The following is a 14,195-nucleotide window of genomic DNA, read 5'->3' on the forward strand; positions in this document are numbered from 1 at the left end:
GGCAGCAAACGTGCTTTGACCCAACCATGGAAGTCTTATATAGGGGCCAGGAGTGGCAATTTTCTACATGAGGATTTGGTTTTGGAAATATTGCTGTTTGAGGAATATGTAATTTACCAAAGGTAATGATTAGGATTAGTTTTATTTTGTGTGAACTTGCAGAATTTAATAAAATTAAAAAAAACACTAGTTAAGAGAAAACAATGCATATCATTTAAGAAAACAGAAAGCATAATGCATTTTAATTAAGATTTAGCATAAAATCAGTAAACATATTTTGGGAGGAATGAAATGTCCAACTATAAAAAGGAAGGTGAGAAGAGTGAAGAGAGACACTCCCCAGATGGCAGAGAAAAGAAAGAGCTTGACAAACCGTCATGGATGCTAGAAGAACAACTGTCTGGGTAAGATTCTAGCAACACCTCCTGACTACCAAATCCAAGCACGTGTGGTACACACTAGGCAAATGTCTAAAAACTAGAATATGTGAAGACTCAAAAGTTAATTAGACTGAAAAATTATTCCTTGAGAGTACCAACCAAAAAGAAACTTGAGATTGCTAAGGAGAAAACTTCAAGGCACAAAGATATATTTCATACTGATACAATACAATTCATCAGGAAAATGTGGCAAGCTAGATTTACAGTCCTAGTCACTGTTAAATGCTGTGAAGAAACACCATGACCAAGTCAACTTTCATCAAAGAACGTACTTAATTAGGGGCTAATAGTTTCACTTTAGTCAATTATCACCATGCTGGGAAGTATGGGGGCAGGCATGGCACTGGAGTAATCCTTGAGAGCTGCATGTTGATCTGGAGGCAAACACACCTGAGTGTACACACACACACACACACACACACACACACACACACACAGACCCTGGCCAAGGTTCACCCCTAGAGACACACTTTCTCCAACAAGGCTACACCTCCTAATCCTTCTAAATAGTATGAATACTCAAATATATGAGCCTAGCGGGCCATTCCTAAACAAACCACAAGTGCACTTACTAATTTTGCTTCAGAATGTATAAAACAGAAACACATCTGGGAGAAAAGAGCAAATAAATATAATAGGTGATTTTTAATATAAATTTTATAATTCACATATTTATTAAAACATAAGGATATAGACAATTTAATAATATTAAGATTTGACACGTGCTGCAGTACTACATCCCAATGACCCTGGCTTCTAAGGACTTTTTAAAGCATATGGTTTTTGTAATACTCTTTTCATTTTGAGTTTTAGTTTAGTTGGATGTTGGTTAAGAAAAAAACTAAAATTTTCAGAACCAGACAAATAGTGAAGACTCTGGTAACTTCAAACCACATTTGGAACTTTGAAGGGATGAACTTTAAGGGTAAGGGTAGACAAGAAATAAAAGAATAAACAATCTGAAGTTCTATCTTGAACTCCATTAGAAGGGCTAAGAAATTGGGAGGGCCTGAATGAAATTCCATCAAAGTGATTTTAGTTACTAGTACCTAGGATCTTGGCAGAAACAAAAGGTATGTGTGTGTGGGAAGAAGTATTAAAAAATAAAAATATTCTGCTTTTAAATAATTTTTGTACATTTTCAAGTAAAATATTGGCAAGTAATTAAAAGTAAACTGGATAGAGAGAAAGAACAGATGAAACAAAAGAGAGTTGACAGACTCAGAAGGCTTTCCATTCTCAGACCACGCTCACTCTTTGAGCAGGAGGGATGGCTGAGTGGTTAACAGCACTTGCTGTTCTTGTGGAAGAGAGGGCCTCATTCACAGCATCCATCCCATATATGCTCTCTTTTGGCCTCTGCACATACATGGTGCACATAAACACAGGAAGGTATGCACGCTGCATGAACACACAAACCACACAAATGAGACTTAAAAACATTTTTTTTCAAGAAAAGTGAGAACTGCTAGACTGACCAGTTTGCAAGTTTACAAAGAAATCTGAGAATAGAATATAGGGGGTGATGAATAATCATGACATTTTAACAGAAAAAATAATTAAGTGTGAGAAACGAATTTTGGCAATCATAAAAAAAAATCAGCCGCAGTGATGGTGACAGTATATTATTAGGACAGAAAAGGAAAGAACCAAAGGTTCAGTAAGAGCCACACACTTTTTCTAATGCTACCTTGCAAAAAAACAAGACAAAAAAAAGATGAAGTATTCCTGGTATAGCATGAGCCATCATGTCCAGAATGAATTCCTTATGAATTACAACTTAAGCCTGAAAGGCAAAACTAATGTACTTAGAAGACAAAGATTTCCCAGGCTGGGAATGAAGTCTTAATTATGAAACAAAAGACTGGCTGTGCCAAGTATCTAACTTTTAGCTTCCGAACAGAAGATATTTACAACTATGGGGACAACGAAGAATATGACTTATAAAGATCTTCCATGTATCAAAAGAAGAAAATCATTCCCAAAACAAAACGTAGATGTGTCACAGATCTGACAAGATACTTTCCAAAAAGGAAAGTAGAAATGATCAATAAATTTGTGAGAAGATGCCTCACGCCCTGTCATAAGAGAAAAGAGGAAACGGTCAATAACATGCAATAACTTGTCTACCGCTGTCAGAATGCAAAAGCAAAAACCATACAAACTGATCACAGTATGGCGAAAATGAACATATCCAATGCTTAGTTAGCATAGGGAGATGTTAACATGGGAAATGTCAGAAGGAGGAAAGAGAAGTAGGGAAGGGGGAAAATGATGTAGTTATAATTTCATTTCAAAACTAGAATTAAAAAAAGAATATCGACAAACATGCGATTTTTATCCTTAACATACTACTTGCAACTGAAGAGAAATGTGTGAATAAAACACATTTATTTTAGAGCTGTAACTATCCCAGAACTAAAAGCATCTTCATTATTCACAGTCAGTACAACAGTCAATGAACTGGTACATTAATAAACAGTAAACTACTACAGTAATGGTAAATAAAGTATGGCTACAACAAACACGGATGAATTATGATGGATGACAGACACAAAACAATGCAGACAATTCTTTTTTTTTTTTTTTTTTTTTTGTTCTTTTTTTTTCGAGCTGGGGATCGAACCAGGGCCTTGCGCTTTAGGCAAGCGCCAACCACTGAGCTAAATCCCCAACCCCCAGACAATTCTTTACATACAGTTCAGAAGCAGGCAGAACTAAACTGTTCTGTTTAGATTTGCAATATATACCCGAGATAACTCCAAAAGAAAAAAATGAGGCAACCGTTAACACAAAAAGACAACAGTAATTATTAAGGGTATTTAAAATGTTTGTGACTGGAGAGGGATTAGGAAGGAATCGGATACCAATGTTTTACTGATTTCAATATTGGTTAGATTAAAAAATGACCTTAGAATTATTCCTTAAACTGTATATTCACATTTTACATACTTTCAACATGCACTTCTCAACTACAACATGGAAGCTTTAGGGGCTGGAATGAGGGCTCAGTGGTTAAAATAACTGGCTGCCCTTCCAGAGAACCTGTGTTTGCTCCCAAAGACTAATACGGCAGGTCACCACGGTCTGTAACTCCAGTCTCAGGGGATCCAACACCCTCTTCTGGCCTCTTTAGCACTGCATACATGTAGTGCATGTACATGCAGGCAAAACATATCACTCACTCACTCTCACTCTCTCACACACACACACACACACACACGCACACACGCATGCACGCACGCACGCACGCACGCACGCACGCACGCACGCACACTCTCTGTCTCACTCAACATAAAAGCAAACACAAATTACCTGTTGACACTTCATCTGACTCCTAAGATCTAAACTTGGTGATTTTTGTTTCTGAGTTGGGACTCAAACCCAGACACTTATGAACTTGTTTGTCTACTGTAGAGTTACAATCCCAGCTATGGCTATAATTTTGTACACTGATGCTGTCCCAACAATGTGCCATGAAAGACAAAATATAATATAATGACTCCAAGTTCTACATCTGGAACTGTATATAAGGACTAAGACGCGTAACACAATTGCTCCAAATCCTATAAAGAACTGACTTTAGAAACCTCAAACTAAGTTTCTCCTGGAGTGACTAGTTCTGCCTTTTTTCTCAATTATTTTGCACCTCTACAGTAAAGTTAGGGCTTTGAGTTTGCTAAACACACACTCCTTCTTTGGCTTATATGCCCCATACCAGTCTGCCCGCAAAACATAAACTCGAGGAAACAGTAGCAGCATTAACCACAGAAAAAGGGGTGTAAGTAAATTCTCTATGACTAACCACAGAGCATGGTCTAGAATGACACCTAAAATCTCTTTGACTTACTTTTAGTATAAAAAAAAAAAAGAAAAAAAGAAAAGTGAATGGAATAACCCCTTTTTTTCTTCTTTCCTTCCTTTTTTTTTTTTTAAACCCAGTATTCAATAGCTGTATTTCAATAGCAAGCATCTTAAGGTACAAATAAACAAAAACAAAACCAAAAAGTCATTAACTTCATTATGGCTTTCCAGTTCAGTAAAACTGAGTAGGACAGTAATAATCATTACCTACAGAAAACCAAAACCAAAATCAAATGACAAAATGGTTGTGATTTTAATTACAAACAAACCGAACCTGGTTGACTTTATTTATTAAAGCACTCTGCAAAGCATGGTTCTTACTCACTTCCAAAGCTATGTGAAGACTCAAAAGTGAACAGAGCCAAGCTATTGCTTCATGTTTGAGGATTCCTGAATGATCACCTAGAAAATATGTTCTACCAAAGAACAGAAAACACAAAAAAGTTTGAAAAAGGACTTCTTCCCCTCATTAAGTTCTAAGTCACAGAGCCTTTGATGTTCATGGATTTAATGTATGAACAATGGGAAAGGGTAGGATATGATAAAAACTATAGTTTATTTTAAAGGTAGACAGTTCTTTAAAATGGATCCTGCCCATTTCTCTCCATCTCTCAATGAACAGAACATTTTATTACACAAACTCACCCCATTTCCCAACTGGACACTTCATAAAAGGAGGAAACAAAAAGCTGGTCACCACCACAGAGATGGTAAATTGTTTGTAAATGGAAAGTAAGTACAGAGTGTAGAGAGATACCATTGGAGTTAATACTGGTGTAATCTAAATTTTAATTCATCAAAGTATTTAGTAATGGTCTAACAAGAGTAGGAGCTCCAGGCGAGTTACTTCTAGAGGCTGTAAGCCCTGTTTTAGAATCCATGATAACCCTTGTAAAAAATACTCACTTGCTGTTTTCACTGATTTTATAGTCAAGTACTGTTTATATATTTTAATGGACCCAATTATATCATTAGTTGAAACTGTTTATATCAGGAAACAGAATATTTCTCTCAACAAGGAAAAACCTAAAAAAATATAATTTTTTCTATTTCTGACAATTCCCAATTTGGGAATGAAGAATAAAATGACATGCTTCCTTTAAAAAAAAAAAATACTATATATATATTTTCTCCATTACATTGGTGGAAAAGGAAAAAAAAAGACAATTTCATTAGTATTAAATTTCTAATTTTCATCTATTTCTAAGAATATTCCCTTTATAAAATATTTTGGTCTTATATACTATGACTAGTTTAGACTTCCAGATAGATAAAGGTATATTAACAATCAAATAATTAGCCATATTTATCTGCTCACATTCATGGATTTTCTATGAGAGTTTCAGAGTGCATATAATACTGTTAACATTTAGTCCAAGTTAACATGTCATCTTACCTCATCAGATCAGGGAGAATCCTGACTTAGGGGAGGAAGTAATATACCACACTGCTAGCAGAGGTAGGACACTAACTGTAACTACAGTTTTAAATCTCTACTCTTCATCTATCACTGCCATCCCTCCTCTTGGCTATGAAATGTTCAAAGCCTAATCATATAAGCAGTAAAGTGCCACACTATTTATACTGAAATAATGGGTCTCAAATACCAAATAAAAAAAAAAACCTTGAAATAGGATTAGGCTTTTTGGAGAGCACGAATTCACTATTTTCAATTTCTTCACCTTTATTTCTTCTGGTCATAGATAAATGATTTCTTGTTCCTTCTTTCATCCACAGGGCTTAACAAACAATCTTGCAAGCATTAGAACATGGTACTCCAGTTCAAAGTTGCTGTGATCATAACCGTAGGAAGCAACAGACAATGTGTACTATGCTTCAAATGTTTTGCATTTCTTCACTGTAGTTAAGTTTCTTTCCTACTGATGTTTCCCTTAAATTAAGGCAAAAAGAAATCCACAGTATTATGAGCTGAATAATTTTAGCTTCTGAATTAAGTACACTTTCCAAAATAAAGTAGTCCTGAAGTGTTTCCACGCCAATGTCTACTCATCAGTGTCATGACTGAAGTAGTATCTCACTGGAGGGCCTGGCAAATCTTCATCTCCATCAGCGTCTGGGGCAAACGACACAGTAAGATCCACGTATTTCTTCTCAGTGGAAGGCTTCACAAGTTTGTGCATTCTAAGAATAAACAAAGATAAATACTTTCACCATTTGACTAAATGAAAGAACTTTTTGCTTAGTGCTAGTCAGCGACTGGACTTGCATATATACTTTAAATATATCAATATGCCTATTCTTATACTTTAATCTTTCCTTACTAAAAGTTCCAAATTGAAAACACATTATGTCTTCTGGTCATGACAAAAAGATACAAAACTCCCAAGAGTACTGCAGTGATTCTTCCTACACTTCCTAGTTTAGAAACATCATGGATCCTCTAGCATTCTTCCTAAAGAGAAAAAAGTAGGTTTCATTAAAAGTTAAAATGCAAACTGCCCCCGGTCTATTCTTTCTCTTACTGATCTGTGCCAGGGGGAGGGGAGCCTCTGGGAGTCTCTTCTCTGAGAGGAGATAGATAAGGAGTCCATGAGGGAGAGTGAATCAGCTGTGGTGGTCAGTGGAATCTTGCAGCTCTGACTGACTAGCAATCAGGTTGCTTTTTTAGTTATGCAGGTTTTATAGAACAAAGACAGACTAATGATTATCTGAGAAGTACGGATGATATCATTTTGTCTCCAAACATGTGATTTTTCATTTTGTGTCTGGGGTTACAAGTTCTGTCATAATTAGAAAGTACAATTGGAATATATTTTGTTTTCATTATTAGCCCTATAACTCCAATTCAAAAAATTTAAAGAATGTCTACATCAAAGCAAACACATTTATTATATGATAGCTCTTAAGCTGGCAGTACTTACAGTTTTAAATAGATAAACAGAAAATAACTGAACTGGTCTTTTTATGAACAGCAAATACTAACACCTAACTCCTTTTATGTATATCCTTCCATCATCTACAGAATACAGAAGGCAAAGGTTATTTTAGTCAATCTGTCTTACTTACCGAGTTCTAGTCCTCCAGGGGCAAACCCTCTATGATCCCCCTCTCGTTAAACCACATTTTGGAGAGCTCCAGTTGTATTGTAAAAAGAGGTCTTAAATCTGTTACCAAGTCAACTGCAAGCTGGAGTTTGTCAACTATCTCTAAGTTTACACTGTTAGAGTTTGCTTAGGCCTCATAAAGAAATTCCTGGCTTTGTGCTTATCTGAGTGTATCATGATCTCCATGGCATAAGGAAGACTTCCAAATTGGGCCAGATAAAATTATTTCCCTAAAAGCAGAAGGGATAGTAAGTTTATGACTTTCCTAAAAGGATGGAGATATAATTGTCTCAGGAGAAGATATAAAATGAATCATAGCATAAAGATCCCCAAGAATGCAACACACAGAGACCAAAACCTAAAAGTGAGAAACAGAATGACAGTGATGACACATTTGGCTCAGCTTTGCTGGAACAATGTCAAGGAGCTGTGATGGCTTCATGACTCTTCATTTCTAGTAGATACGGCCATGCAAGGTTTGGCTGCTAGGCTCTGAAATAGGTTATCTATTTAACCCCACACGATAGCTCTTTTCCTTGCACAAGCTGTTTGCTTTTGCCTACAATAATCCTCCTTGAAATGCTCAAATGAAATCTAACCACAAATGGAGGTTGATTTAGCAAAGTCCATGGTGGGGTGTCATTATAATGATGATTTTACTTATAGTTTGAATTAATAATCAATGTACCAGTTTCTTTGAATACACTATTTGATATCAGGGATGTTTGCATAATAACAAAAAGAAGAACTAAAAGTTATAAAATATTTCTCCTGTGCTATTACGTTTTTTTAAGGTGTACTAATACTTTAACACTAAATAGCTATGGGAACAATCATGGAAGACAATCTATGTTTCAAAGCTACTGAAGGAAACAAAATAGTATTAATAAACAACCACCCAAACCTGTGAACACAAGTCTTTATAAAGCCAAGTTCATGCTCTTAATCCATTGATCTCATCCATTGATCCAAAGTGTCCAGCCAATTAAGTAATCAAAAAATACCTGGCCAACTCTCAAAACATGTTACTTTGCAACAAATTTAAGATTACTACCAAAATTTATAACCATACATTTCACTTACATCTAGGTGGTAGACATCACAAGAATTCTAAATACAGCTTCTAGTTCTCTAAATGATAATGAGGAGTCATAATAAAAGCAACTATAAGACAAATTAATGCTTACCTCATATAACCATCTTTTAAGGTAAAGATGATTAAGTAATTACATGATTAACTTCAACTGAAAACCAAAAGCTGTGGGTCGTGTTAAAGAAAACCACTGCAGAGATAATACGCAAGTTTTTACTGATGGCTATTTTATGCCAGGTCTAACTGCTTGAGATATAACAATGAAAAAAATTTAGTAAAGATTTATACACTGTGAAAGCTAGTATTGTATGTGAGGGAGAGTACAATGACAGAAATAACAATACAGGCAAAATCTATTGCAGCTACTATATAATGGGAAGTGCTAGGAAACAAAGAAAAGGAAGAAGAGCCTGGGGAAGGCCAGTGCATGCTGTGCAAGCACAAAGATGGGAGTTTGGTCCCTAGAAACCACATCCAAAGATAAACGTGGCAGACTTTGTAGTTTCAGTAATGGGGAGGTGGAGGCAGGGTTTACAGGAACTGCTGGTCAGTCAGCTTAGCCAAGCTCACAAGCTAGCTCTAAGCGAAGTGAGAGACTTTGCTCCCTAATGAAGGTAGAAAGTAGCTGAGGAAGATAACTGATATCATTCACTGATCATTATACACTCATAGTGCAACCCTAGCACTACTGCACACATCACACATCTCCATGTGTACAGACACACATGCACATGAAAACAAGTTGGTTTTCTGAAAAGATAAACACAGTTGACATACTCTTAGTCAAAATGACTAAGAGAAAGGAAGACCCAAATTAATAAAATTGGAGATGGAAGTGACACATTGTAACAGATAAAATCATAAGGACATAAAAACTATGTTGGGACATCCAAAAGAAATGGATGAATTTCTAAATGCATGTGACCTATCAAAGTTAAATCAAGATGAGATAAAGAATTTAAATGGATCTATAATGAACATCAAGATTGAAGTGGTAATTAAAAATCAAAAACAAGAACAAAAAACAAAGTCCAGAACCAGATTGGTCAACTGCAGAACTCTACCAGGCTTTTAAAGACTAATACCAATCCTTTCAGATTATTCAATAAAATAGAAAAAGGAAGGAATGGTTCCAAAGTCACTTTGCAAAGCCAGTCCTTCCCTATCACCAAACCAGATAAAGACAGACAGACAGACACAGACAGACACACATACACATGAAAGTTACCATTCAATCTCCATTATGACCATAGATGAAAAGTTCTCATTAAAGTACTAGCAAACTACATTCACAAACATACCAAAAAGATATTCATCATGATCAAGTTTGTTTAATTCTAGAGATCCAGGAATAGCTGAACATATAAAAACCGATAAATGTAATATATTACATAAATAGAATCATGGATAGAAATCACACAGTCATTTCAATAGATGTAGAGAAAATGCCTTTGACAAAACCCAACATCCTTTCATGATAAATGAATGAGTTTAATGCAGTGGTTCTCAGCCTTCCTAATGCTGTAATCCTTTTATATGCCTCCCCATGTTGTGTGACCCCCAATCATAAAATTACTTTCACGTAACTTCATAGATGTAAATTTACTACTGTTATGAATAACAATATTTTTGGAGATTAAGGTTTGCCAAAAAGGTTGTGACACACAGATTGAGAACTACTGCTTTAATGGGTGGAGGAAGGGAATAAGGGGGTAATGATGATCCAAGTATATGATGATCAAACTACATTACATATCATGAACTTTTAAAGAATAAAGAAATGCATTTTAAAAAAATAAAAAATAAATAAATTTTCAAAAAAAAAAAAAAAAGAAATGCATTTTTAAAAAGGGAGAGCAAAATGGGGCAGGCATACAAAACTACAGCTGAAGACAGTTCACAGTGCTAAACAGAGCTCAGAAAGGCCATTGTAGAAAGTGCAAAGACCAAAAGTGACTATGAACCCAGTCTCCACTCTACAAGCAGAGGAATAACTAGAGCAAAGCCCTCACCAGAGAATGCCTGTCATGTTCCAGAAGTACAGATACCAATGCAGAGGGCAGGAGAGAAATAGAGAAGGCCTGTATAACGATACGGAGAACTAGGTCCCCTAGGGCCTTGCAGACAACCCTGAAGATTTTGGCTTTCTTTGATTAGTTTTCTTCCTCTAAAATGCAACATCAGCAGGTAAAGAATCTAACGCGCAGAGTGAATATGCAGACTATTAAATATAACAATGCGGCCCTCGTTCTCCTACTCTCTTCATTCTTTACTTTCTCGACAGCATCTACCACTACCTTATCGTACATAGGTTTTCCTCTCTCTAATTCCTCAAGTAGGAAGACTCTTTGTTCACAACTGTATCCTCAATTCTTAGAATAAAGCCTGACACACAACAGGCATCTTTAGTAAAAAAAAAAAAAAAAAATAAAAGCAATTATTTTGTGCTCTTGTTTTATATCTCAGTGTGACAAATGTAGTTTTCGATGTTCACAAGTAAGGCATGGGTTACTTAGTTACACACTGACTGGGCTGTAACAAATTCACAAAGGTGTAATCCTAGGAGTCTCTGTTGCCAGCTGGACTGTTGGCCTTCCTCCTGCTATATTCAGTCTTTACTAATGGCATAAAGCAAGAATAATGCTTTTTATATAAATCCTAGTAACTTCTTTGCTTTCCAGTGTGTACAGAACTTACATTTTGATTCCCATCATTCTTATGCACATGTTAAATACTTACGTTAACTTTAGCCTTTTTGCATGACCTGGCATTACAGGAACATAAAGCATTTTGACTCCCTGCACCACCATTGTTGGCTCAATTCCATACTTCTCCTAAAAGTAAACACCCAAAAGAAACGATCAAAGCCTCATCCAAAGTACATGGGTAAAAATGTTTTATATCTACCGTAAAGAGGGTAGGCTTATATAAATATTATTTATACCTTCCAACAGCTTTACAGGTTAAAAACTATAGTGGTTATCTGTGGTTTCACTTTTCTCAGCTAACCAGAGCCTAAAAATATTAAATGGAAAACTTCAGAACTAAACAGCTTATGTGCATCCCCAGTATTGGAGGCTGCACCTAGGGCTAGACGATGTCAGCCATGTGCTCTTCACTGAGCCGCGGGCTCAGCCCTTAGAATAAACTACTAACATTGAACTGTCTGCTGTTCTAGGTAGTGTGGCAATGTCTGAAGCTGTCTTCTAACATAACCAGAGTGAAGCAATTGTTGGTCCAGTGCACTCACAGTTAACCTATTAGTTGCTTAAGTAGCTGTCTTTATTACCTGAATTGAATTCTCATTCACGTAATAAAGTACTAGTGTCTTAAGTAAGCACTGCTTCAAAATACAGCAGTTCTCAACCTGTGAGTCGTGGCCCCTTGGGTTTCACAGTGGTCACCTAAGACCATTAGAAACAGATATTTACATTACGATTCATAACAGTAGCAAAATTACAGCTATGAAGCAGCAACAAAAAGAATTTTATGGTTGGGGGTCACTGCAACATGAGGATATGTATTAAAGGGACACATTAGGAAGGTTGAGAACCACTGACTTAATAGAAGTCACAAGTGCAACAATGACACTGACAACTCAGACATGACAAAGAAAATCCAAAAGTGCCTCCTTGGAAAGAAGAGAGCACTCAAGGTCAGAGGGAAAGAAAATATCAGAAGCTCGGTTAAGATCTACAGTAAAATAAACTTACCAATCTTGAAAGAAACTGTCACTACAGCATCTGTTCTAATATAATACTTTTTTTATTCTCTTATAACGCCTTATTTTGTAAACTGTACCACACATACATACATGCAGGAGTAAAACTGATAAAGGATTTAGTATTACTATAGTTTCAAGGACATACTAGGGTTCCCAAGAATTAGGAGGCACATTACACAGAAACCACGGACTTCAAGGTACTAATTAAATGAAGGAAATGAAAATATCCTACTTTAACAGCATTTATGAAATCTGAGAGAGTGAAATCTTCTTTTCCATGTACAGTCCACCTGTCCCAAATTGTAAATGATATTCCGTTTCTGTTGTAGAAATATAGCAAGAACACAAACATTAAAATCTCTTTCCATTAGTAGTAATAAAAAATTTCCTGTGGTCCATTATTTATTATTTGTTTAGAAATTAATGTTGTGGCAGTGAAGTTTACAATTTCTAAAATAGTCAATACATATAGGTAACCACTTTTATCTGTGTTTTGCATTTCTTTTTTTGTGACTCATTTCATGTTTGTATTACAAAGTACCCTCATTTTCTTTTTAATACTTCTTTAGTTCACACAAAGTAATGAGTTTAGGACAGTTTCATGCATGTATACCATTGTTTTCTACTAATGGCCATGACTCTCCTTCATTCCTTTCTGATCCCATCCTTACATTCATAATCTTTTTGTTTTCATGTCTTACATATTATATAGGTATATAGCTATGTAAATGGTGCTTCTTTCTCCGTGTGTGTCTGTGCATGTTTATGTATGTACGTGCATATATCCCTGTAAGTAGCTGTAGAGGTTTCATGGTGCAGATGCTCTAGTCATCAATAACTGAACATTTAGATTGCTCGAATCATTGTCAAAAACATGCTACAATAATTATCTTGGCCTATATGCAACTTGGCATATGTGCAAATGTATGTAAAAGTCAGAAACATAGCACCTCGCTTTATTCTGTATGGATAACAATATTTTGTTGTTCTGTAGTAATGTATGAGGATAATATGGATTAGTTCTTCCTGACAAGATACTTCTACTCACATTTCTGGCTGTGGCCAACCTGAAATGCCAAATACAAAAACTCAAGGAATTGTTTTCTGTTGTAATAAAGGTGTGGAATTAGATTGTATGTTTCACAGTCAGACAAGACTATAATCAGACAAGAATAGCTTTAAAATTATCCAAGTTAGGAACCAAGTATAATGCTAAGTGGTGTGACAAGCCAACGGCTAGAGCATTCTTTGGCTACTCTACTTGGAAAGAATTCATCAACATGAAGTTTGACTGGGTTCTGAAATAGTAGGAAGGATTAACGAAGAAGAAATGGAGATGAAACACAGTGTTTCCTACTTAAGGGTAGAATACTGTATTTCTTTCTTGTTATACTAGCAAAACAGACTTTCATACATACCTGATTTCAGTTTTTCTTACTTCAGATGTCTCTGTAAACACTATTATTGGAATGGCTAAATTAAGGAAACAGTTTTTGTAAGCGTCAAAGGGATAGCCACCAGCTACTTTGATCATCTCCAAGGCAACCTAGATAAGAGAAGGTGATCGGATTATTTGAAAAGTCTAAAACTACTTAGGAACTTAATTGGTCTTGCTGTTTTCCCAGGTCCTAGCATTTCTGTGTAAACTAGTATGAACAGCCACATGACTGCAGCAATATACATTTCTAATTTAACTGATCTCTATATTTTCAGTACATTTTATGCTTTTATTATTTTTTCATAATTTTTATTTCAGTAATTTACTATATTTTTAAGGAACATTCAATATATTTTAAAAAGAACTTCATGTTTTTCTTTTTTTAAAGTAAATATACTTTAGTTATATACTAAATATAATTTAAACCATAAAAAGTTACAAAAATGTACACATGTGATTGGCATAACATGAAGTTTTAATACAAGCAAACAGCTTGGGTAAATACCATAAAAATTGTAATAGATTATTTTATTTTCTTAGTAGATAAAATTTAGTATACGAATTTGTTTTG

At 35.4% G+C, this 14,195-nt stretch overlaps 1 protein-coding gene across 2 annotated transcripts in view; it reads right to left on the reverse strand.

The window, feature by feature from the left end:
* Nucleotides 1-4,549: 4,549 nt before the first annotated feature.
* Nucleotides 4,550-14,195, reverse strand: part of Uba6 (ubiquitin like modifier activating enzyme 6) — a 55,442-nt gene continuing 45,796 nt past the window's right edge. For both annotated transcript variants that reach the window (XM_032916483.1, XM_032916484.1), the window contains 4 exons: nucleotides 13,605-13,732; nucleotides 12,419-12,506; nucleotides 11,202-11,296; nucleotides 4,550-6,446 (listed from right to left, as the gene is read on the reverse strand). In XM_032916483.1, coding sequence (XP_032772374.1) covers nucleotides 6,308-6,446; nucleotides 11,202-11,296; nucleotides 12,419-12,506; nucleotides 13,605-13,732 — 450 coding nt within the window. In that variant the 3' untranslated portion in view covers nucleotides 4,550-6,307. The remainder of the gene's footprint in view (nucleotides 6,447-11,201; nucleotides 11,297-12,418; nucleotides 12,507-13,604; nucleotides 13,733-14,195) is intronic.

This window comes from Rattus rattus, chromosome 11 (genome assembly GCF_011064425.1).
Source record: "Rattus rattus isolate New Zealand chromosome 11, Rrattus_CSIRO_v1, whole genome shotgun sequence".
Classification (NCBI taxonomy): domain Eukaryota; kingdom Metazoa; phylum Chordata; class Mammalia; order Rodentia; family Muridae; genus Rattus; species Rattus rattus.